General features: G+C 40.3%; 1 protein-coding gene and 1 pseudogene across 1 annotated transcript; both read left to right on the forward strand.

Moving 5' to 3' along the window:
- Positions 1 to 3,290: 3,290 nt before the first annotated feature.
- On the forward strand, positions 3,291 to 6,578 carry thbd (thrombomodulin). The gene has a single exon (XM_045695764.1). The coding sequence runs from the start codon at positions 3,523 to 3,525 to the stop codon at positions 5,167 to 5,169; it is 1,647 nt and encodes a 548-aa protein (XP_045551720.1). The 5' UTR covers positions 3,291 to 3,522; the 3' UTR covers positions 5,170 to 6,578.
- A 4,454-nt stretch (positions 6,579 to 11,032) lies between these two features.
- LOC106571530 (toll-like receptor 5) lies at positions 11,033 to 25,933 on the forward strand (annotated as a pseudogene).
- Positions 25,934 to 26,201: the final 268 nt, after the last annotated feature.

Below are 26,201 nucleotides of genomic sequence, written 5' to 3' on the forward strand. Positions count from 1 at the left end.
GAGATAATGAAACGAAGTTCCAGAACTGGGGACACTTTGATGATGTCTGCTCTTCAAAATGCATTTCAGTATCAAAATACGACTTTGAATGGAAGGAACAGCCATGCAACAGTAAAATAGATGGATTTATTTGTGAATATAAACTTGACAGTCCTTGCCAACATGTCATGGTAAAAGGGGACGAATCCGTTCTGTACGACAACCCATTGGGATTCAAGGGAGACAACCTACTGGTATTACCCCCGGGAACCATTGCAACGCTGAAATCCCTCGGATCGAAGTATATATGTAACTTTGAACAGTGGATGCAAGCACCGTGGAATTGCGACGTATTTAATGGTGGCTGTTCGCATGACTGTTCCTCAGTTAACCATGAACCTGTATGCACCTGTCCACCTGGAAAAACTCTCCAGGACAACCACGTCATATGTGAATATGCGCTAAATGACCCCTGCCATGACTCAGGGTGCGCGCATCTCTGCCAGAAAAAAGATGACAGCTACGCTTGCATGTGTCACCATGGGTACGCACTGGCAGAAGATGGGAAGGAGTGCAAAGACATTGATTATTGTGTCGATGATAGACAGTGCCCGGGACAGAACATTGAATGTGTCAATGTGCCTACTCTTGGTGGATTTGAATGCAGATGCCAGAAGGGATATGAGTTGGAATATGACATATGCGTCGATGTGGATGAATGCTTCATGGGTCCATGTGACCACGAATGCACGAACACGATAGGCAGTTACATTTGCTCCTGTTTTGATGGATTCATTTCAATGACAGAAGACACCAACAGGTGTCAATTACTTTGTTTAGCAGAAGAGTGTCCCACAGAATGTGATCGTAGTAAAACATATCAATGCTACTGTCCAATAGGTTACTTACTCGATGACAGAAATGGGTCATCAATTTGTGTCGACATAGATGAATGTGAGATGGATACTTACTGCCACCATAATTGCACAAATACTTATGGAGGTTACCTGTGTTCTTGTGACGAGGGATTCGACTTGGTTGGTGAATATGATTGTGTTGAGAGAGAACGATCGGAAGGTTCAGGTTTTACGACACCATATACACCAAGTGCCAAGCATCCAACTGAGCGCCCTTTCACTGTAAAGGCCGGAGGTCTTCTTGGAATGATAGTATGTATTGTCGTTGTTATTTTGGTGATGGTTGTACTTATTCACCTTATACTGAAACGTCGAGGTAATTTAGACATTGCTTTCGAAAGCCAAGGCTTTGGTAATCACGATTTGCAGCAAGTCTCAACGGATAAGTACCAAAAATTTGACAGACATTTTATAATATGACAATTCATATGTTGTTGGATAATTTTGCCATTTTCATTGGCATTTCTTGTTTACACGTTTGCAAAGGAGAATCAGCTGGTTTGAACTTGTCATGTTTTTAGTTCATACAGTTTTAATAAGCATATATCAGAAATGGCTCACCTCATCACAAAAAATTCTAACCAATCTTATAAGTGAACAAAGCCAGTAACAAAGTGAGCCTATAGGCTAACTTGCAATATAAATATATATAACTTGCAATAATATATATATATATATTAAATGATTTTAAAAGAAAACATAATAAATTATTATTTAACTTCTTTGGGATTATTCTTGTTATTTACTCACTAAAACTCGTTATTGAAATGTAGCAAAAGCAAATAACAGCCTACTGTTTATGTCACGTCCTGGCCAGTATAAGGGTTAATTGTCATTGTAGTTTGGTCAGGACGTGGCAGAGGGTATTTGTTTTATGTGGTTGGGGGTGGTGTTTTGGTAAAAGGGCGTTTGATTTAGTATTTCCGGGTTTTTGGTTTTTGGTTTATGGTCTATGTTTATGTATTTCTATGTGGAGTCTAGTGAGTGTGTTTCTATGGTTGATTAATTGGGGTTGGGACTCTCAATTGAAGGCAGGTGTTTTCTCTTTGCCTTTGATTGAGAGTCCCATAGATTAGGGTGTGTTTGTCATTTGTGGGAGATTGTTTCTTGTCTACCGTATGTGAGCCTGAGAAGACTGTCTATATCGTGAGTTCGTTTTGTTATTTTTGTACGTTCATTTTGAGTCTAATAAATGTTCAAGATGAGCCAACACAATTCTGCTGCATATTGGTCCTCCTTTTCCGACGATGATTTCGCCATATCGTCTGACGACGACGAAATCCCTGACAGTTTAGCAAATGGTCAATTAAGCAGCCATGCATGGAGGTTATCTGCTTGCTCCACTTCCACTTTTATTTGTGCCAACAAGTTGAATATAGGCCATGAATTATATCAGTGTAAAAACCATAATGTGTCTTTGGAGTAAAGTTGTGTGTGTGTGTGTGTGTGTGTGTGTGTGTGTGTGTGTGGACGGCCTATATTGGGCTATACTGTCATTAGTTGGAGAAAAATAAAATGTTCATTCCTTCTGTATTGGAGGCATAGTTTGGTATTTGTAACTTAAGGTCTAATCGAATTTCATGCAAATACCTGAAACCATATGTGTAAATCACCTTAAAGGGGAAATCAGTAATTGCTACATTCATTTAATTTTTTTTTACTAATGAATGTATTATATGAACCCACTGATTCTTGAATAATATAACTTATAAATGCCTGTCGTACCCCACCAGAATCCAAAATATAGACCTACATTTGTTTTACTTCAATGTTTGTAAACAAAGTAAATGTAAGCAAACATTTTACATTTACATTTTAGTCATTTAGCAGACGCTCTTATCCAGAGTGACTTACGGTACATTTCATTTCATACGTTTTTGTACTGGCCCCCCGTGGGAATCGAACCCACACTATATAGCCTCAACATGGTTATAACTATTATTTTGATATCATGGATTGTCAGTCCTGCATTCAGCTTTTTACCAAAACAGGGGCGGGGATGCCTTTTTGAAATCGTTTCTACTGCTGATTGACATTTTAAGAGCTTTGGTTCTGTTCTCATGGTGCCCATTTCTGGATGGGGTTCTAAAATGTATCCCAAAATAGCTTGAATGTGCCGTCTGAGCTACCAGAGAGAGATGGAGAGAGAGGCGGGGGAAACATTAACATGTATTAGGCTTCTACAAATACATTGAACTATAGCCTAATTCCATTTGTTGAAATATTGGCCTATTGTAGAGGTTATCTACCAACGTGTATTTCATGTTTGCAGTTTACTAGTGTAGACATTTGTTTATGTGCCAAATGTTGGCTAATATTTGCGCCCACTCGGGTGTGGGTAGGCTCGCGTGTCTGCGTTATTCGAAATATAGGCTATAGTGATGTGCACCGTCGCAGTGGGAGAGATTACGTTTTGGGAAGGGGATTAAGCAAGCAGCTGAAAACTAGCTTCCTTCCAAGGAGGAACTTCCTTCCGTGACCAGAGCGCAAACATGGAGCGAGCCTTTTATAAGCGTGAACTATCAGCAGGATAAACAGTCTAAACTAGGCTATAGCCTACATTGACTTCTAATACGCGCAAGACTTGTAGGCCTAATTAGAAAGTTGTAACAACTGAGTTTAAAAAATGAGGGACATAATAGTGATGGTGTTTGTTACTCTAACATTCTTGATGAGAGTGGGAGAAGCCAAACATAATGCATACTGCGACGGGAATCATTGTTTTGCTGTTTTCCAGGATCCAGTCGCTTTTGCAACGGCTCAAAAACATTGTGAGAGCAATAATGGACAATTAATGACAGTGCGATCTTCGGAATCACAATACATCATTTCGATTTTAATCGACATTACAGGAGATTATTGGATTGGTTTGCGGTTACCGAATGGACAATGTCCCGACAGCGCCTCTGATTTGCGGGGGTACAGATGGATAACGGGAGATAATTCAACAGACTTTCAAAACTGGGGGGTCATTGACAATGTCTGCTCTTCAAAATGTGTCTCGGTGTCCAAAATCGATTTGAATTGGACAGAACAATCATGCTACAGGGAAATAGATGGATACCTTTGTGAGTATAATTTCCCAAGTGTCTGCAAACCTATTGACATAAAAAGCGAGGAATCCGTTCTATATGAGACCCCATTTGGATTCGAGGGAGATGACCTACTGGTATTGCCTATGGGAAGCACTGCAACGCTCAACCCCTTTGATTCCAAGTATATCTGTCTCTCTGAACAGTGGATGCAAGCACCATGGACTTGCGATGTATTGAAAGGTGGTTGTGAGGATGAGTGCTTATCGATTAATCAACAACCTGTATGCATCTGCCCACCTGGAAAAATTCTGCATGACAATAAATTTACATGTGTAGCTGTGCAAAACGATCCCTGCCTTCATTTCGGGTGTGCACACGTTTGCTACCAGAAAAATGACAGCTCCATCGCCTGCATGTGTCACCATGGGTACGCACTGGCAGAAGATGGGAAGAAGTGTAAAGATATTGATGATTGTTTGGATGATAGACAGTGCCCGGGACAGAACTATGAGTGTGTCAACAATATTGGTGGATTTAAATGCAGATGCCAAAATGGATTCAAAATGATGAATGACGTATGTATTGACGAAGATGAGTGCTACATGGATGGACCATGCGAGCATATTTGCGAAAATACATTGGGCAGTTATAATTGCTCCTGTTTTGAAGGATATATTGCAACGAGAAAAGACCCTAACAAATGTCAACTTCATTGTCCTTTCGAAGAGTGTCTTGCAGAATGTGACCCAAATGATCCACATCAATGCAACTGTCCCGAGGGTTACCTGATCGATGTAAGAAATGAAATTAGATTTTGCATGGACATTAATGAATGTGATAACGGTTACTGCGAACATAATTGCAAAAATACGTATGGAGGTCATATGTGTTCTTGCTATGAGGGATTCGACTTGGTTGACGGATGGAAATGTGTTGAGAGTCAACCGTCGGAGGGTTCAGGCTTTACGACATCTGATTTTATTACACCAAGTGTCAAATATCCAACTCAGCGCCCCTCAACTGTGACAGCAGGTGGTCTAATTGGAATAATAGTGTGTATTGTCATTGTCGTTTTGGTGATGGTATTTTTACTCCAGCATATTCTCAAACGTCGCAGAAAATTGGAAGTTCCAAGTGCGCCCAAAACCCAAGGCGATGATGGACACGATTTGGAGCAAGTAAGGACGGAAAAGTACCCAAAACCATCTATGGACAGGAATTTCAAACAAGACACTTAGATTATGGTATTATGTGTGTCATTTTCATTGCCATATAGGGAGTTCGCACTCAACTATTGGCAATCAATTGTTTTTTAATTTCATTATACGGTATCCAGAGTGCAGGCCATGGCATGTACATATCTCATCATCACATCCTCACCTTGTCACACAGCAAATTACATATCAGCCAACAGCCAATAAGAAGGCATCTTTCAAAACAATGTGTGTAAAGAAAAAAAACATAACATTTTTATTTTCATTATGTGCATATTTTCCTTTCCTTTCCCAATACCTACTAAAGTGTGACCCCTTGTGGACTATTAAAGAGACTGCTATTTAATTATGCTTATTTAATCTTCTCGAATAATAGTGTGCTTTATTTCATGAATTCAATGTATTCTCTCTATAACCTATTATTCCAGATTTTTTTTGTGCAGGATTATGATTTTTGTCACAATTGCAATTCAGATAATTTGCTCTCCTGCTCTCAAATACATTGCTATTACAAACCTTTCTTTTTTAGTTAGGATTAATGTTATTTTGTTCTGAGAGTCTAATATGATTGAAATAACAAGACTTGACCATTTTGGACTGTAATTTGAATAATAATTGGCATGTAGGCCTAAATTGTAACGTTTTGAGCCAAATGCCCGGTGATCTGATAGGGTCATAGGTTGATCTCAGAGGGATTCTTCCAATTTCACCCCTGATTGTATTTGGCTTACAGTAGCGCAGCCACAGGCTATTGGACTATGGACTTGCCTACTAGACTATATGGAGTAGACTATTGAGACAGAAGGAAAATTCCCCTGATTATACACAGTTAGCATAATATGTAATCTTGCAAACAACTTGATACAGCTCTTTCCAGGAGGACAGGTTTTATGTAAGAATTTACTTTTCGTAGCAGGTTAGAGTTTACACAGCAGGTTATGAGAATTAACGTAGCAATTTATGAAAATTAGGTTAAGGGTTAGAAAAAGGGTTAGGGTTAGAGTTAGCTAAAATGCTAACAAAAATCTACTTTTGACGGTGGCGAGACGGGCAGAACAGGGCTGAAAGGGACGGTTACCTACGGGTCCGCAGACTCTGTCTTTCAAGAGGACGGTTTGAATCTGTAAAACCACTGGACTATAAAAACAACTTAAAGTCCGTAGAAGTAAGATTACCTGATATACTTCATTCTCAAACATGGTTGGATTCGAAATAGTCAGTTGGTTTCCAATAGAGTCTAACTGCAGACATAATCTCTCAAGCCCATCTCTCAGGGCCCTCTCTATACTGCCACGTACTGGTGGGACATGTTTAGAAATCATGTCTTTCAGGCCTATCATCTCTCAGGCATAGCCGCAGATAGTACAGGTGCTGGAGGTGTGCAGATGGTAAAACTGCAAGAATTTGTGTTGCAATAAAAAACGATTAAACCATTTTCTGTTGCATTATTGAAATAAATGATAATAGAATTGAAGTAGGGGAGATTACATTTTTGGGGGGATATTTATATATGGCCCCCATCCTGCATGGACAGCTCTCAGCTCTGTTTTCTAAGCGGTATGCTCTTATCTAGTCAGTTGTAGTGGTTTTGAGTCGGACACGCTCTGCTGTAGGATAAACGGTTTAGTTTGAGTTAAGTCGGGTCTCTCTCTCTCCCTCTTTGTTGGTCTCCCCTCTCTCTTGCGCCCTCTTCTCTTCTCTCCCTCTTGTGGTGGATATAAAGTGATCTAGAGCAGTGCTCATACTTTTTTCAACTTCTATTTTCTATTAGTTTACAATTCTAAACTTGGCGAAAAGGGAATGGGACCAATATCAAATAAGGAACATGACATTCTCTCTCCCTCAGCTCAGAGGCCTGCTCCTGCCCATGTTAAACAGGCCTATTAGCCCTCTAGTCTAACAAGCAACAAAGTGCTGGGTGTGGCCCAGCAAGTGGTGCTTTCCACTCACTGGTGTTGAAACAAGGTGAGCGCTGTTCTCCGCGATGGATCACATAGCTGTCCTTTTGTGCTCAGTTCTAATAGACACAATCTTAGATGCAACACTCCTCTTGTTCTCTCACTCACTCACTCACTCACACACACACACACACACACACACACACACACACACACACACACACACACACACGTTGTCATTATGCAGTATAAGAAATGTGTGCTATGTTCTCAACGGTCTATTCCTAGGCGGTGTGTGAGTTTACATTTTGTGAGTTTCAAGTTTGGGGAAACTTAAAATGTATCTTACAATTTCTACCGATCTGCATGCCAGTTATAATTTTCATATGCACATTTTCATGGAGCAGTTTCATTTCAATAATAACGTTTTATTTCTCTAAATGATTGTCACGTTGTCAATAATACAAATCGGAATTAAAATGATTTTTTTTTTTAAGTTACAATTCCTCTAAGGTGAGAGCACCAGCCTCTGCCATATGGACACATTGATTCAACGTGAACCGTTGGCGAAAGAAATAAGTGCATGGAGCTCAGAGACAGCCTACACTGTAAAACTTTTCTGTAATTTCAACAGTAAAATACTGTAGAATGCACAGTAAAATACCTTAAATGTGTTTTACAGCATTAATGCTGTAGATTGCACTGCATTATGAGGAAATGCTGAAAAATACTGTTATTAACTGTAATTGTAAGCCTCCTGTAAAAATCACTCTAACTTACTGTATTTCTTTACAGTAGTTCCCGAACACTGCTGTTGTTGGTGGCGCTAAACGGTCTATGGTGTGTGTGTGTGAGAGAGAGAGAGTGAAAGAGAGCTGTATCTCATAGTTGAAATCAAGACTGTTCTCAGGGCAGGTCTTCCCGTTTTGACTAGCAGAAGTTACTTTATTAATTAAGCAGCAGGTTACGAGAATTAAAGCAGGTTAGGATAATTAGGTAAAGGTTAGGGAAAGCTAAAATGCTAACAATGTCCCCGACGCGACTCGAACATATCTACAACCAGGCCTGCCCTGACAACAGACTTGATTTCTACTAATGCGATGATCGGCTGTCTGCGAGGGAAGACTCATGAGAAAATAAGCTTTATGTTCTACTCAAGCTATTATATTTTAAATTTTTGGGAAAAGTCGCCTAAATATTTTTGAGCGGCTGCAAGGTATGTACTAATTCCATATACTATATATTTCTATATACCTACTGCAGGTTTTCTTAACTAAGCTACTAATTAGCTAGCTAACTTTAGCTTGTTTGGATTGGGTTAGCTAACAGTAGCCAGGTTGACATGTCGGTCTGTTGCGTTGATCTTTCTTGCTGGTAAAATAATCAGTGATGTTGTAGCTATACAGCAGCAAATCATTTTAGTATTAACAACGTGCAGAAATCCGTATGTGAGTTTATTTTGATAGGCTACTTAACCGGTGGGTGCATGACATGAGTGGCATGGTGCTAACGCTATGGTATTAGTGGCAAAGTGGTCATAGGCTTCACCGGACAAAAATACTGTTTGTCTAGGGAGGGAGCGAGAGTTTAGCTATGTTGAATGCACCTTTAGTTTGTCAGCAGGCATGGACTGGCATTTTGCCTTGGGATGTATACTTTTGGGGTGATTCTGTAGTTGGAATGAGAGGTGTCTCAGATGGGGAATGGTGCTTGCTAACGTTAGCTATAGCTCAGAGATGACGCACTCCTTTGTACACCTTTCTCTAAGTCTAAATATCTCTGGTTAGCGTTAGCTCTATTCAGTTTCGGGGTGCGTGTGATTTAGCAAAAGTGTAGTGGAATTTTCTCCCTGCTTTTGTTATCCTTAGTCCATTAAATTTATTAATTCAGCAACAGCAGGCACAGACTGATATTTTGCCCTGCAGGATATTAAAGTTATCTTTTATTTTCATTTTCTTCACATTGTGTGGTTAGCTTGCTAGCATTATTCAGGGCGATGGTCGTGGCATTTTCCCGCGTGAGTTGAATTTTCCTTGTGCTTTTGCTAATCTTTCAGAAATTATCCTTATCCAACCATTAATTAGGCAACATTAAATTAATGATATCTGAAACATCAGGCACAGACTGATATTTTATTTAGCCTTGTAGTCTATACATTTTGGGGGGGGGGATTGTGTGGTTGGCATGAGTTGCATGGTAGCATATAGCTTGATAGCTCTTTTGGTATGTGCATGCAATTTGGTGGCTGGGGTCGTGTAATTTTCATATTGCAGGCTGGCTGGTAGCTGGAAGTAGCTTTATTGGGAATGTACAGGTGTAAATCCTGCCATTTCTGTTTCCTAAATATTAAAGCATTCATTACTCATGCAAAAAAAACATAGAAATGTGGCGAACTACAGTTTTGCTTGTGGGGTAGAGTGCCCTTGCGCCAAAGCATCACTACTTGTTACACTTGGGCAACTCATTCGTTTGTGGACACCGAGGTTCGAGAGCAAGCACTCCTACTTCAAGGAGTGTGCCAGAAAACTTGTCTGAGAAGCACCGGTTACTCCAATCTTACTTATGCAGCGGCCAATTGTTTCCACATAGCATTGAAGTTGTTGGTGTCATGAATTAATTTGAGGAGCAATTATATAACAACGTCATTCAGGGAGCTGGACAGTCAAAAGGGTTCACAAAGCAAAGCATTGCAGAGGTGTCTAAAATGGTATACAAAGTAACAACATACACTGAAGGCCTTGTTGTAATGGGAGAAAATGATGACGGATACACATTTGGAAAGATCTCACTGATTCTGGTCACAGAATCACAGGTCTATTTAATCGTTGGCGTGTATCACTCTGTGTCACTGGTTGATCTCAGGGTTCATTTTATACCAGATTCTCTGATTAATTATGTGTGTGTTAATGCAGATAGTCTGAGTGATTATTACCCATTACCAGTTTATAAAGTGTTAGGTTTCTCTGTTGTTTCTTTGCATCACTCAGTGAGTTCTCCTTAAACCAGTGTAGGCATAGAGGGTCTTCAAGATGCAATAAACACCAAATGCCCGAGTTGGAGACCGAGACGGTGAGATCTTTGTCAGAGCATCTGAGGGCAAATGTTGGAGTGGAGAATATTAAAGACCTTGAATATGTTCAGCCCGGAGGACATAAAAGACCATTTGACGCCAATATAGTGCCGGGAATTGCTTCAGTCCTTCAACCAAAGAGGTGTGATCTTGATTGATAAATGTAACATATTTACGTCATTGTTATGAAAAAAGATGCTATCAGGAACCTAAAATGGTTATTTGGCTGTCCCCATATGAGAACCCTTTGAAGATCCCTTTTTGATTCCAGATACATGTATAACCGTTTTGGTTCCAGGTAGAACTCTTCTGGGTTCCATGTAGAACCCCTTCCATAGAGGGTTCTACATGGAACCCAAAAGGGTTCTACCTGGAACCAAAAAGGGTTCTCCTATGGGGACAGCCAAAGAACCCTTTCGGGAACCCTTTTCTTTAAGAGTGTACGTACACACAAGTTTAAAAAGGTTCTGTAAATAGTTCATTTGTTTGCCCTCAAAATAAATGGTTTATGCTATGAGGGAGCGAGGCATATGCAATAAAGGCGACAGAAATTACAAAAAGTACAAAAATATACAAATGTTTCTGTAAATTGTTTGTCCTCTTGTGCAGCACATAGCCTAACAGAGTTTTTTCTTAGAATTTTTTAAAAGAAAATTAAGAATGGATAGGATCTTTAACAATGGATAGGACACTTGTCCTCCTCCAAGCGTCAGTGACCTCCAGGAACAGTGGCCTTTCCTTATCACCAAGTTATGGCTCTGCGACCACTTCAATACCCTCACTGGCATCGTGATTGACAGTTGCCTGACTCAAGCTCTCCTGAACAAGGGTAAGAGAATTGTCAACTTTTTTAAAAGCTAAAAGACCAAGCTGAGGAGAGAGATCCAGTGCCTGCTGAATGAAATCGACATCAGAGGCAATGACGATCACTGCTGCCATTCTTTTGTTGATGACCCACTTCAAAGAGAAGGACGAATCTCTGTTCCTCTTGGAAGATGTAAGGAATAGTGTTTTTATACTTATAAAGTTTATATGATTAATGGTTTTATTATACTATTACACATCATTTGAATATTTTTAATATGTAGGTTTTGTGATTTTAGGTCATTGTAACTCAGGTTGATGTCGAGGCGCAAATTCCTTTGCCATACACACCAAGGCTGATCATGCTTGGTAATACATTTATTTGCTTTAAGGTATTTAAATATATAGTATTGTGGTACCTATCTAGAGATATCTAGTAGGTATACACTAACTCACACACTTTTGTGTATTTCAGGAAATACTCTATTATATTCCTCAAAATGGATGGTGTCGATCGAGGGGAGAGTGCTCTGTGTTTTGGACAGTGAGTCCAACTTTGCTGCTGCCCTTTCTGTGCTCTTCAGCACGTTCAATGTTTTTAACATAGAATACCAGGAGTTGGCCTCTGCAACCTTGGGGCTGATACAGAGGTAAGCATTGAACATTCATTGATCCAACACTTACATTTAGCATTTGTTAGTTACATTGCAATGATATTTCTTATTGTTATTTTTTTCAATGCCTCAACTGATTTAATATATTCTATGTTGGGTTGTGCAGGTTCCTGGTTTGAGTAAACCCTGAAGGAACCAAATGCACAGCGAAAGCAAGAGTGAGCCGCAAGACCGTAAAGGTCATTCAGAGGAAGCCATTGCCAATTAACCCACATGTTAGACACTTTCTCGCAGACCTGAAGGAGTTCGAGTGTAAAAACAGACACACCTGATGAACACAAACTTTGTCAGTTGTCATCTGCCTTTTTACCCAGCGAGTAATAGTAATTGTAATAGTAGTAGTGATAGTAATAGTAATAGTAGTAGTCATAGTAGTAGTGATAGTAATAGTAGTAGTAATAGTAGTAGTGATAGTAATAGTCATAGTAGTAGTAATAGTAGTAGTGATAGTAATAGTAGTAGTAATAGTAGTAGTAATAGTGATAGTAATAGTCATAGTAGTAGTAATAGTAGTAGTCATAGTAGTAGTGATAGTAATAGTAGTAGTCATAGTAATAGTAGTAGTGATAGTAATATTGATAGTAGTAGTGATAGTCATAGTAATAGTAGTAGTGATAGTAATAGTAGTAGTCATAGTAATAGTAGTAGTGATAGTAGTAGTGATAGTAATAGTAGTAGTGATAGTAGTAGTCATGGTAATAGTAGTAGTAATAGTAGTGGTTATAGTAGTAGTCATGGTAATAGTAGTAGTCATAGTAATAGTAGTAGTGATAGTAATAGTAGTAGTCATAGTGATAGTAATAGTGATAGTAGTAGTGATAGTAGTAGTAGTAGTAATAGTAGTAGTAGTAGTGATAATAATAGTAGTAGTCATGGTAATAGTAGTAGTAATAGTGATAGTGATAGTAGTAGTCATGGTAATAGTAGTAGTAATAGGGATAGTAGTAGTAATAGGGATAGTAGTAGTAATAGTAGTAGTGATAGTAATAGTAGTAGTGATAATAGTAGTCATGGTAATAGTAGTAGTGATTGTAATAGTAGTAGTGATAGTAGTAGTAGCAGTAGTTGTAGTAGTCGTAGTGATAGTAATAGTAGTGATAGTAGTAGTAATAGTAGTAGTCATAGTAGTAGTCGTCATAGTAGTAGTGATAGTAGTAGTAATAGTAGTCATAGTAATAGTAGTAGTGATAGTAGTAGTCATAGTAACGGTAATAGTAGTAGTAATAGTAGTCATAGTATTAGTCATAGTAATAGCAATCTCTATCTTTCTATGTCCATGTTTGTCCTAGTTGACGTATCAGAGCTAAGGAGGATCAGTTTCAAAGATTGGGGTGATAATCTGCACGCCACCGAGATTTATTCGAGACTTATTTGCGTCTCTCATTTTCTCAGAAATCCTTCCATGTGGCTTGGGTCAGCAAATGATCTGCTTGCGCCATCCCGGAGCCTGTGTTGGCTTGTGGTAGCGTGCTTCTCTGGCTCCAGTCTAGCCCTGCTCGCTCCTCTCTATCCATCCTTCTCTCTCAGCCCCTTTCTCTCTCGATCTCTCTCTTGTTTCTCTCTCAAAGACAGGCAGGCAAGCAGTTATTGTTATAGTTTTTTGTAAAAAATGTTCCCTGTTCAACTGTTCTTTTCCTATTTTTCATTGATCTGTTTAGATTTTATTTTTTTCTTACATAATCCTGTATTTTCAAGAATTACCTTGTTACGTTCCCCAGTTTCTGTGTTGTAGTTTGTGTTTCAAGTAATGGCTTCCTGAAGTTCTCCAAGCAGCTGATTGGTCGGCCCCATTGCTGATTGGAGAGCTGACCCGCCCCCTCGTCAGGACGCAGCTGTCTCCAATTAACAACCCCACCTAAAGCTATATAAGCCAGTGTGCTGTTGCTCAGAGGAGGAGACACACAGATGATGACAGAGAGATATTTGCTGGGAGACACAGATAATGGCTGAGAGTTAGTTGGTTGTTGCTAAGACATTTGGTATGTAGTTGTTGCTGTGAGAGCTGATTGTAATTTTCTGTGTTAGTTTGTTGCTCAGAGAGAGCTTCTTTAATGTCCTGAGTTAGTGGTTTTTTTCTCAGTTTGTTGTAAAGACATTTGGAATATTCTGTTTCATTTGTTCCCAGGGGGGAAGGGGAAGGCACCTAGGGAGTGCTTAGGCAAGAGGCCCGCGGGCATACATATACCCGTAGTAATTTATTGTCTATGCACACTAGGAAAGACCTGGGTGGACCATCCCCTGTATTTTGGTTAGTGCACCAGGTGGTGCTAGTTAGGTAAGTAGTGGGTAGGCAGGTAAGGTAGGAGAGGGGGCTTTGATATTTACTTTCTTTGCTTTGGTTCCGTCCAGCCCCTTTTCCCCAACCTTACCGCGTGAAGGAATAAATTCCCTGTTAACGGTATTCTCTGCCTTTTTGTCATCCTTGCTCACACCTACACTTCTATACCTTTTTCACACCACGGAGAGTTAAGTTGTAGCAGGGTGTTGCGTTCCCTCTTTCTAGAGGCGTGCGTAACATACCTATTCTGATGTTTTGGTTTGTGTATGGTGAAGTACTATTGGCCAGTATTTGTCAATGTTCTTATCACTGTATCTCTCTCTGTCTCTCTCATTCTCTCCCCTGCTATCTGGAGTTGTAATGTTGCTCTTTTCAAATGTTGTTCTTTGTGGTTATTGCGCATTTCATGTGAAATTCATGTTATGTTCACATATTGTTTTTCTTACAATATTACATTTCAGGGAGCTGTCTTCTAAAGACAACCTGCAATGCTGCTTAGTACTGTAAAATAATTGTATGTTACTGTAGGTATTTCCCTGCAAATTTACAGCATTATACTGGCACCACAGTTGCCAGTTTAATACTGTAATTTTGCTTTACAGCTGTGATGCTGTAATATAGTTTACAGTATGATTTTCCTTACTGTAAAACATATTGCAGCATCTCCACTGTAGATTTTGGATGCTGTATCAATACACCCAGTCACTACAAAGATACAGGCGTCCTTCCTAACTCAGTTGTCGGAGAGGAAGGAAACCGCTCACGGATTTCACCATGAGGCCAACATTTTAGTTACTCCACAATACTAACCCAACTGACAGATTGAAAAGAAGAATACAAATATTCCAAAACAATAAGGCGCTAAAAAATACTGTAAAAAATGTGACAAAGCAATTCACTTTTTGTCCTGAATACAAGGTTTGGGGCAAATACAATACAACACATTACTGAGTACCACTCTCCATATTTTCAAGCATAGTGGTGGCTGCAACATGTTATGGCCATGCTTGTAATTGTTAAGGACTGAGGAGTTTTTCAGGATAAAAAAATAAACGGAATGGAGCTAAGCACAGGCAAAATCCTAGAGGAAAACCTGTTCAGTCTGCTTTCCACCAGGCACAGGGAGATGAATTCAACTTTCAGCAGGATACTGTCCTAAAATACAAGGCCAAATCTACACTGGAGTAGCAGGTCACTAGGTGTAGGCAAAACCATAAGCAAATAGGTAAACTGTGATATGACTAAAGAGTTAATCAGGATAATTTTTTCACAAATAGACAGGTATTTTCCTTTCCATGGTAGCAAGATCTTATCTATTTTTGCTTACTTTCTATAAAAAATGTATTGGCGTGAGATCATTTCTTTCTTTTGGGATTTGTATACCGAGTATGTCCACATCTCCGTCAGACCATTTAATTGGTAAACTACATGGTAATGTGAAATTAGCATTTTTTTTGTGATTCAATACGTAATGTAGTACACTTATCATAATTTGGTTTTAATCCAGAGAGGATAGCAAAAGTATCTAGATCCTCTATGAGGCCGTGGAGTGATTCTAATTGTGGTTTTAAAAGAAAACATGAATCATCAGCGTACAATGACACCTTCGTTTTTAAGCCACGGATTTCTAATCCCTTAATATTATTGTTTGATCTAATTTTAACAGCTAACATTTCGATGGCAATAATAAATAGATATGCCGATAGTGGACAACTTTGTTTTACTCCTATAGATAGTTTCAAACTTCCTGAGATGTAGCCATTATTTACTATTTTACACCTAGGGTTACTATACATAATTTTAACCCATTTTAAAAGAGATTCCCCAAAATTGAAATATTCTAGGCATTTATATATAAACTCCAGTCGTACTTTATCAAAAGCCTTTTCAAAATCAGCTATGAAAACCAGGCCTGGTGTCCCCGATATTTCATAGTATTATATTGTTTCCAGTACTTGTCTTATATTATCTCCAATGTATCGTCCATGTAAAAAACCTGTCTGATTAGGATGAATAATATCTGATAATACTTTTTCAATTCTATGCGCCAAGCATTGGGCTAGGATTTTTGCATCACAACACTGAAGTGTAAGAGGTCTCTAATTTTTAAATGGACTGGATATTTATATATATCACTTTGGTCCTGTTTCAGTAATAATGATATCAGACCTTCTTGTTGCGTGTCTGATAATCTATAATTTATATAGGAGTGGTTAAAACATGCTAATAATGGTCCTCTGAATATATCAAAAAAAGTTTTGTATACTTCCACTGGTATGCCATCCAGCCCTGGAGTTTTCCCAGACTTAAAGGCCCCAATTGCATCAAGAAGTTCCTCCTCTGTAATTTGGCCTTCACTTGAGTCTTTCTGTACAGATGTTAATTTTACATTCTTATTAGGAATAAAATCCATACAATTAGTTTAAGTTAGTGGAGATGGAGACTGAAATGAAAACATATACTTAAAGTACTTTACTTCCTCTTTCAAAATATTATTTGGTGAATCATGCGTGACTCCATCATTTGAAACAAGTTTTAATACATTTTTTTGGTAGCATTTCTATATTGAAGATTGAAAAAGAATTTGGTGCATTTTTCCCCATATTCCATCCAGTTCGCTTTATTTTTTATAATATATTACACTGGATCTTTCTTGAATAAGTTCCTCCATTTCTTTTTGTTTCCCCTCTAACTTATCCTGTGCCTCTATGGTACAGTTTTTATTGCTATCTATCTGTACTATTAGTCCTTCCATTTCCTTTGTTAATATGGACTCTTTTAATCTAAATTGCTTTTTTTTATAGAGGAGTAATGAATTGCATGGCCACTAAAGGGTCTCATACAATAAGGGGATCTGCTGTACCAATGTTATGTCTGAAAAAGTCAGTTATAAATTCTTCTGTCCTAGTTCTAAACAATTTATCATCTAGTAGATTTCCAATATCCTCGCGAAATGATGAATGTCATGGATATATTGGAATTAGTGGATATATGGCGACTTAATAAGCCACATCTGTTTATTGTCCAATAACATATTTAAAATAATCCATCAACCTTGATGATCTGTTTGGACAATTTGCACATTTGGATCAAAATTACTGTTAATTAAAACCATCACCCCTTTTGAATTTCTTTGCCCATGGGAGAAATATATTTTGCCCCCCCCCCCCCCCACAGTCCTTTTTCCACAAAACTTCATCTAAAATTGTTGAATGAGTTTCCTGTAAACAATAGATATTATATTCCTTCTCTTTTAGCCCAGTAAATACTGATTGTATTTTCTTATTATCTGCTAGGCCATTACAATTGTAACTGGCTATACTTATTTCACCACTTACCATAATGAGACAACTTTCAATTCTATTTATCAAAATATATGTTTGTAAACGTACCATTAAAAAGTAACATGATTGAGTGTATATAGCTGTCAAGGCTGTGGGTAACTGGTGAAAGGAGTCAGGCGCAGGAAAGCTGAGATGCATGGACAAGGTATTTAATTCAAGAAAAACACCAGTATTAACACAATACTATGGTGCTGGAAAAATACCGGTGCCACGAAATGAACGGGCATAATAACAAAACCCGGTAACAATAAACCAGCCGTCAGATACAGCCTTACAAATAAACAAACACGCACACAAACATGGGGGAAACCAGAGGGTTAGATAATGAACGTGTAATGGGGGAATTGAAACCAGGTGTGTAAAAACAAATAGAAAATGAAAAGTGGATCGGTGATGGCTAGAAGGCCAGTGACGTCGACCGCCGAACGCCGCTCGAACAAGGAGAGGGACCGACTCTGGTGGAAGTCGTGACAATAGCTGTACCATGATATTTGCATTGCTACTAAGTAAACCTCCAATTGGTCCCCACTATTCCACCCGCTAAAAGCCCTCCTCATCTCGAGTTGGGTTATCATCCCAATGCCCGTCAGACTACCCCCGACCCCGTATCCCATAGCCCTGAAAAGACTGGGATCCATCCGTCGAAAAGAGCACACAGTGCCATTTACAGAACAGAAGTAGATCAAATGCACTTCCATCACCCTCACCTCGATTTGTATTGTATATAGCCATCAAAAAAATATATATATATATTTTAAGAATCCTGTTTCTTATTTTCCATAATTAGCTATTAATATCTGTATGTCACGGTTGTCGTAAGGAGAAACGGACCAAAGTGCAGCGTGTGTGTCATTCCACATTTTATTTACACTGTGAAACTATGCAATACATAAACATAAACTAAATATAAATATAATAATAATATAAAGAACAAAACAACAAACCGTGACGCAGAGGTGAAACATACACTACTCAAAAACAATCTCCCACAAACCCAGGTAGGAAAAAACCCTACTTAAGTATGATCTCCAATTAGAGACAACGAGGACCAGCTGCCTCTAATTGGAGATCATCCCAAACAAAACCCAACATAGAAATACAAAACTAGAACATGACAACATAGAAAAACTAAACTACAAAAAACCCTGTCACGCCCTGACCTACTCAACCATAGAAAATAACATCTTTCCACGGTCAGGACGTGACACTGTAGTCATGTAGGCAATATATAAAAAGGACTTTACCTCTCACCAGTCTCGCCATTACCAAAATTACATTATTACAAGCAATTATTATATTAGCAAACAATTGTTGTAAATCATCCTCTATTGTCCCTAACATCTTTAACTCCTTCGCAACAGTTGTGGGATACGCACATACACCCACACACTCATACACACTCAACCCTTTCCCCCCACACAACCATAGGCTCACATTCAACAGTTGCACCATCCCAGAGCCCAACTCAAGAAAGGTCTTGATTTACAAATGCATATAGAGTTGCAGCTGTATTAGAAGGCCTGCAAGACCGTGCAAAAAAATGGGCAGAAATGGAGAGATTTTATTAACCATTGTCACATCCTAGATGATGGAGGTCAAATGTACACCTTTTCCCTGAAACACCCACAACATGGTCCCCCGTATTGACCATATCTACACTGGAGTTGCTTACCAAGAAGACAGCGAATGTTCCTGAGAGGGCAAGTTACAGTTTTGACTTAAAACTGCTTGAAAATCTATGGCAAGAGTTGGAAATGGTTGTCTAGAAATGATCAACAACCAATTTTAAAGATTTAGAAGTATTTTGAAATGAGATACACTACATGGCCAAAGGTATGTGGACACCTGCTCTTCGGACATCTCATTCCAAAATAATGGGCATTAATATGGAGTTGGTCCCCCCTTTGCTGCTATAACAGCCTCCACTCTTCTGGGAAGGCTTTCCACTAGATGTTGAAAAATGGCTGCAGGGACTTGGGCACTGATGTTGGGCAATAAGGCCTGCATTCTAATTCATCCCAAAGCTGTTCGATGGGGTTGAGGTCAGGGATCTGTGCAGGCCAGTCAAGTTCTTCCACACTGATCTCGACAAACCATTTTTGTATGGACTTCGCTCTGTGCACGGGGCATTGTCATGCTGAAACAGGAAAGGGCCTTCCCCAAACTGTTGCCACAAAGTTGGAAGCACAGAAATCTCTAGAATGTCATTGTATGCTGTAGAGTTAAGATTTCCCTTCACTGGAACTAACCTATCCCAAACCATGGAAAACAGCCCCAGACCATTATTCCTCCTCCACCTAACTTTACAGTTGGCACTATGCATTCGGGCAGGTAGCATTCTCCTGGTATCCGCCAAACCGAGATTTGTGGACTGCCAGAAGCGTAATTCATCACTCCAGAGAACAAGTTTCCACTGCACCAGAGTCCAATGGCGGCGAGCTTTACACTACTCCAGCCGATGCTTGGCATGAATACTTTCTGAAGGCACTCACTGTATGGGATCTTCAGAGCATGACATTTTGCTCTTTCACACCGAGGCCTGGTGATTATTGGGGGGGGGAGTGTTGGAAAGATTTTTCAAATGCTATGAGGAACTATTATCACTCACAAAGTATTACAAAAAATTAACTTATTTGACTTACTGTGTGAGGTGAAGAAAAAATGACTGAGAAGCTCAGCTTTTTTGTGGTGGTGAGTTAAAACACTCAGAAATCAGACAAAGCCCAAAATGGGCACATACCTACATTTGCGCGCAGAAGGACGGTTAGCTTATATCTATGTGTGCTGAGGCACGCATGCACCGTCAACATTAATGCTCACATGGAGGTCCCAAACAAAATACAATGAAAAAAATTGCTAAACTTGTAAATGATGGTATGAAATAAACCAAATGTGTTTCTCACAAGTGTAGCAGGTTGTGAGAATGGTAAATGGCTGTAGTGTAACGACTGTCTTTAGAGAGAGTGGACCAAAATGCAGCGGAGTTAGTGTTCAACATATTTAATTATTGCCGTAACACTATTCAAACAAAACAAGGAACTGACAGCCAACACAGTCCTGTCAGGTGAAACACACTAAACAGAAACAATTACCCACAAAACCCCAACGGAAACAACATGCACTTATGTGTGACTCCCAATCAACAGCAACGAACTTCAGCTGTGCCTGATTTGGGAGCCACACACGGCCCAAAACAAAGAAATACAAACACATAGAAACAGAACATAGAACGCCCACCCAATGTAACACCCTGGCCTAACCAAAATAAAGAACAAAAAAACCCTCTATGGCCAGGGCGTTACAGTACCCCCCCCCAAGGTGCGGACTCCGGCCGCAAAACCTGACACTGAAGGGGAGGGTCTGGGTGGGCCCTCTTACGGCGGCGGATCAGGTGCGGGACGTAGCCTCTGCCCTACCCTTGGCGTCGCCCTCTTAGGTGGCACACCTGGCCGCGCCGAAGGTCTGGTGGGTGACCCTTGTTGCGCCTGGCTGGAATGCATTTCAATTAACAGGTGTGCCATGTTAAAAGTTCATTTGTGGAATTTCTTTCCTTAATGCATTTGAGCAATCAGTTTTGTTCTGACAAGGTAGGGGTGGTATACAGTAGATAGTCCTATTTGGTAAAAGACCAAATCCTTTTTATGGCAAGAACAACTCAAATAAGCAAAGAAAAATGACAGTCCATCATTACTTTAAGACATGAAGGTCAGTCATGGCAGAAAATGTCAAGAACTTTGACATTTTCCTCAAGTGCTGTCGCAAAAACCATCAAGCGCTATGATGAAACTGGCTCTCATGAGGACCACCACAGGAAAGGAAGACCCAGAGTTACCTCTGCTGCAGAGGATAAGTTCATTAGAGTTACCAGCCTCAGAAATTGCAGCCCAAATAAATGCTTCACAGAGTTGAAGTAACAGACACATCTCAACATCAACTGTTCAGAGGAGACTGCGTGAATCAGGCCTTCATGGTTGAATTACTGCAAAGAAACCACTATTAAAAGGACACCAATAATAATAAGAAAACTGCTTGGGCCAAGAAACATGAGCAATGGACATTAGACCGGTGGAAATCTGTCCTTTGGTCTGAACAAATTTGAGATTTTTGGATCCAACCGCCTTGTCTTTGTGAGACGCAGAGTAGGTGAACTGATGATGTCTGCATGTGTGGTTTACATCGTGAAGCATGGAGGAGGAGATATGATGGTGTGGGGGTGCTTTGCTGGTGACACTGTCAGTGATTTATTTAGAATTCATGGCACACTTAACCAGCATGGCTACCACAGCATTCTGCAGCGATACGCCATCCCATCTGGTTTGCACTTAGTGGGACTATCATTTGTTTTTCAACAGGACAATGACCCAACATGCCTCCAGGCTGTGTAAGGGCAATTTGACCAAGAAGGAGAGTGATGGAGTGCTGCATCAGATGACCTGGCCTCCACAATCACCCGACCTCAAACCAATTGAGATGGTTTGGGATGAGTTGGACCGCAGAGTGAATGAAAAGCAGTCAAGTGCTCAGCATATGTGGAAACTCCTTCAAGACTGTTGGGAAAGCATTCCAGGTGAAGCTGTTTGAGAGAATGCCGAGAGTGTGCAAAGCTGTCATCAAGGCAAAGGGTGGCTATAATATATTTTGATTTGTTTAACACTGAGAGATGATGTCTGCAGTTAGATCCTCTCCGTTTCTGGGAAAGAATTTATGAAAAACAGTAGGGGGCACCGGGCCATGCTAAACGAACTCGCTCAGTGCTTGACTTATCTGACGGGTGTAACCTATCCCATAAACATACTCACCAGCTCGACGCATATTTGTGTGATCAATGCGCGCATGACTTAAGGTAAGTCACAACTTTTACCTTTAACTTACTGTTTAGGACTACTATAATAATTGCATTATTGTGTCGGCCAATAGTTGATAAATATCAGAAGAAAAAATGGTAGCCTGGTTGCCGTCTCAGTTCAGTTTTTACCAGTCTTTTTAGTTAACGTTCAACTCCTTACTGTGCCAACACAAGTGTCAATTGTGGAATGTTCGCTAAAAAGACTGGTACCCAGACTATTGTTTTGGGGGTCGTATATCGACTGTAACAAATTAGACTTGAATGGTATAAATTATAAATTATAGACGTGAATGGTTACAAAGCAAATACAACTTTACGCATTGAAGCACGAGACTTGAACAATTCCTGTCATCTTGGAGTTAATTTACACCTCACAGTTCTTTGTGTATAGCTTCCGTCCCTCTCCTCGCCTTGAACCAGGGACCCTCTGCACACATCAACAACTGACACCCACGAAGCATCGTTACCCATCGCGCCACAAAAGCCGCGGCCCTTGCAGAGCAAGGGGGCAACTACTTCAGGTCTCAGAGCGAGTGATGTCACCCGATTGAAACGCTATTAACGCGTACCACCGCTAACTAACTAGCCATTTCACATTGGTTACATTTGGATGGAAACTTTATAAAATGTCCCTGAATTGCAGCCTCTAGAGAAGTGCATTTAAAGGGGGAATCTGGGATTGGTAGGTCTACATCCATTTTATGATTCTTGAAAAATATAATGAATGCATGCCTCACGAGTTTATGTCTTACTAACCCCATCATAACCCTACATGTAAGCTTGTTTTACTCAAATGTTTGCAAACACTGTAATTGTAAACTAAAAATGTAGAGCTTCAAACCTCTCGGATGATCAGTCCTTGTTCCATCAATGGTTACATTTCTCGAACCCGATCACTCAGCTGTTTACCTAAAAGGTGTCAGGATACCCCTTTTTACTCACATGATAAGAGTTCTGCCAAATCAAATAAATTGAGGCCCAAATTGAATTGCCCAATGCTCTCATCTCACTGGGCACAGACATCATTTCAACGTCTATTTTTGATTTACATTTGGTTGAGTTGTCAACTAACGTGAATTCAATGTGAAATCAACAAAAAAATGTCACAATGTCATTAGATTAATGTTCAAAGTTTAGTGAAACAGGGAGAGTGTATGCATGTATTTGAAAATCTTTGCAAACTTTTGGTATATTTAAAAAGGCCTCATCTCTGGAAGAGATGGATCTCCAGCTCAGCTCACTCACATACCTCAAACCAGACATTTTTCCAGAGAGTCTCAAAACAGTTGACCTCTCTTACAATTTCCTGGCCTCTCCTGACCCAGTAGCTTTCCATTCTCTCAGCTGGATCAACCTGTATAGGAATCAATTCCACTGTGACTGCGGTCTGGAGGACTTTCTGACGTGGCTGAAAGGGACTAACGTGACTTTTCCTGACCCTGGCGTGAATTAATTCAGCTGTGAGTTTCCTTCAGATCTCCATGGCATCAGCCTGTTGAATTACAGCTCATTCATATCGTGTGAGGAGGATGACGAGAGGCTGGTTCAGGAGCTGAGGCTCTCGCTCTTCATCGGCTGCACAGCGCTCATCATCCTGATCATGGTCGGAACAATCGTTTTCGCTCGTCTCCGTGGATTCCTCTTCAAAGTTTACAAAAAGTTGACCTCCAGGATCCTTGAGGGCCCTAGGAGGGATCTTTCTGCTGGTGGGCCTCGGTACGACGCTTACTTATGCTTCAGCAACAACGACTACAAGTGGGTAGAAACCGCCCTGTTGAAAAGACTAGACTCTCAGTTCGCGGTGTGAAACGTCCGCCGCTGCTGCTTCGAGGTCAGAGACTTCATCCCAGGTGAAGATCACCTGTTCAATATCAGGGACGCCATATGGGGGAGCAGGAAGACGGTTTGTATCGTATCTAAAGAGTTCCTCAAGGACGGCTGGTGCCTGGAGACCTTTACCCTGGCTCAGAGCGGGTATGGTTTGTGTGTATGTGTGGTTGGGTATGGTTTGTGTGTGTGTGTGTGGTGGGTATGGTTTGTGTGTGTGTGTGTGTGTGGTGGGTATGGTTTGTGTGTGTGTGTGTATGTGTGGTGGGTATGGGATAAGGGGGTTACAAATCAAAACAGAGGCTAGTAGTAATGCACAGCAGTACCTTTGACTTCCATCTCTATTTCAGAAGGGGATAAGGGAAAATAATATAGACAATGTTCTATTGGAGAGCACAGAGGCCTGTTTTTTCCACCCCAGTTTTCTGTACTTGTTGACTGCAAAAACAGTCAGGTACTGGTAGCCTACCCAACCCAGGCTAGAGGCCATGTGGTAGTAAAAGAGTTGCTGGAGCACCTGCAGTCAACTTCTCTGATTGCCGTCTGTCCTCCGAGAGAAAGACAGGCCTGAGTGGCCATCAAGAGCATGGAGTTTTAATGGAGCATAACTGCTTTTCCCATCTACCCCTGGGGCTCCGGCTGTGAGTGTTTGGTACGGGATCAGCCTTCAGATTCCACACAGGAAAGGAAAGGCAGGGAAGAAAGGACCTATTTCACAACTGACCCTTTGGAAACAGGTGTTTTCTGCACTTGGAACGCTGGAGTGGCCTTGCCAGCGTGGGGAGAGAGCAGAGGGATAAGGGAGGATATTATGTCTGTCTCCGTCACCTGTTTTTCCATCCATATCTCCCCGACAGTTTGAAATTCCACATTATTCAAGTTATCTCCTCTGGTAATTGCTTCTTATGAGATTGCACGAGTAGCCAATGTTATGAAAATACTGAATGAATCTGTGATACCAGGATGTTTATATAAGCTATGTAAGGTGAACTTCAGGATACGGCTGTGCCTCAGACTCATTTTAATGTGCTGTGCACGATGAAATACTAAGTAAAATTTACTCAACTCATGGCAATATGGCATACCTCATCATTCTCTGCCTAATTTACAGTACACTCCCTAGAGGCTAGCCCTTTATGATAGAGTAGATTGAAGACCTTCTTCCTTAGATATGAGGAGCAGTCTCCCCGAGTACAATTTTCTCAGGTGAAGATCAGATTGGCAGAATGCTTTCGTTAACCATCTGAGATAAGTTAAGGGTAGGCTGTATTAAGTCTATTTTCCTATGACTATGGCTACAATTTTTTTTCTTTATGGAGTTATTATGGGTAGTGATTCTAATTCGATTTTTGTCATTTGAAATTGTTTAATTTTTAAGCAATAGTGTGTTTGTGTATTTTTTACATGTTACTCACATTGTGAGTCAAAATGGGGGAACAGTGATATGTACGAGTGTATCGAGTGATACATGAAGGAGTTCTGTTCTGTTTCGATACAAATCTCACCAGATTGGGCCTACTGGGATTCTCCCGATGGGTTAGAGGTCTAACTTTCTGATCCTGTGACACTGCGATGAAGTTGACAGTGTGATTGGGAGTATAAGCCAATTTGAAGAAAGAAAATTCAACTGAATGTGTTGTTATTCTCTTTGACATGTGTTTTAGAGATTTGTATTAAAAATAATTGTTAAAAGTAATAACATGTCATATAGTCGATGCTTGTCTGGATTTCCTGAATCAGAAATGAACTGAACTAAACTGTTGTTCTGATCTGTCTTCTCTTAAGGTTATCGTGAGGGTGACTACGGACGGTTTCTTAATGCATGGAGGGGATAATTTGACCACGAGAACGGCGTGAACCTCAAAACCCCCTCTAACCAGCTGAAGAAGAGCGACAAAGGCGTTCAATCCGGCCCTGTCCAAACCACTTCTACCGCGAGACCTGAGTCCGAGCCAGCTACCATTGTACAGCATCCTATCAAAGCTATCAATTGCTTTTCTCTCATGCCTTTTCTCTCAGGAGTGGGACAGGAGTCCACGTGGAGTAAGCATGGAGAGAGATCCATTCCAAAACTTCTCTCATTATGCTGGTTGGCAAACGGTCAAGATATAAATGGGTGGTAAAGGTGGGGGTGGCCCAGGTGAGACATTGAAATTGGGATGTTACATGGGCCATCCACTTGAACTATGAAGATTTCTGAAGAAGACTATGAAGACACGCCTGAAGATTGAGTGCCTGAAGGGGGGGGTTGGTCCACTGTGCCCAGAATTGATTTAGGCTTGTCTTTAATTTGGGGTATCAAGTTGATTGTAGAG

This window comes from Salmo salar, chromosome ssa15 (assembly GCF_905237065.1).
Source record: "Salmo salar chromosome ssa15, Ssal_v3.1, whole genome shotgun sequence".
Classification (NCBI taxonomy): domain Eukaryota; kingdom Metazoa; phylum Chordata; class Actinopteri; order Salmoniformes; family Salmonidae; genus Salmo; species Salmo salar.

Coding starts and splice junctions, on each gene's coding strand:
- thbd (XM_045695764.1), top strand. CDS start 3,523: ATGAGGGACATAATAGTGATGGTGTTTGTTACTCTAACATTCTTGATG.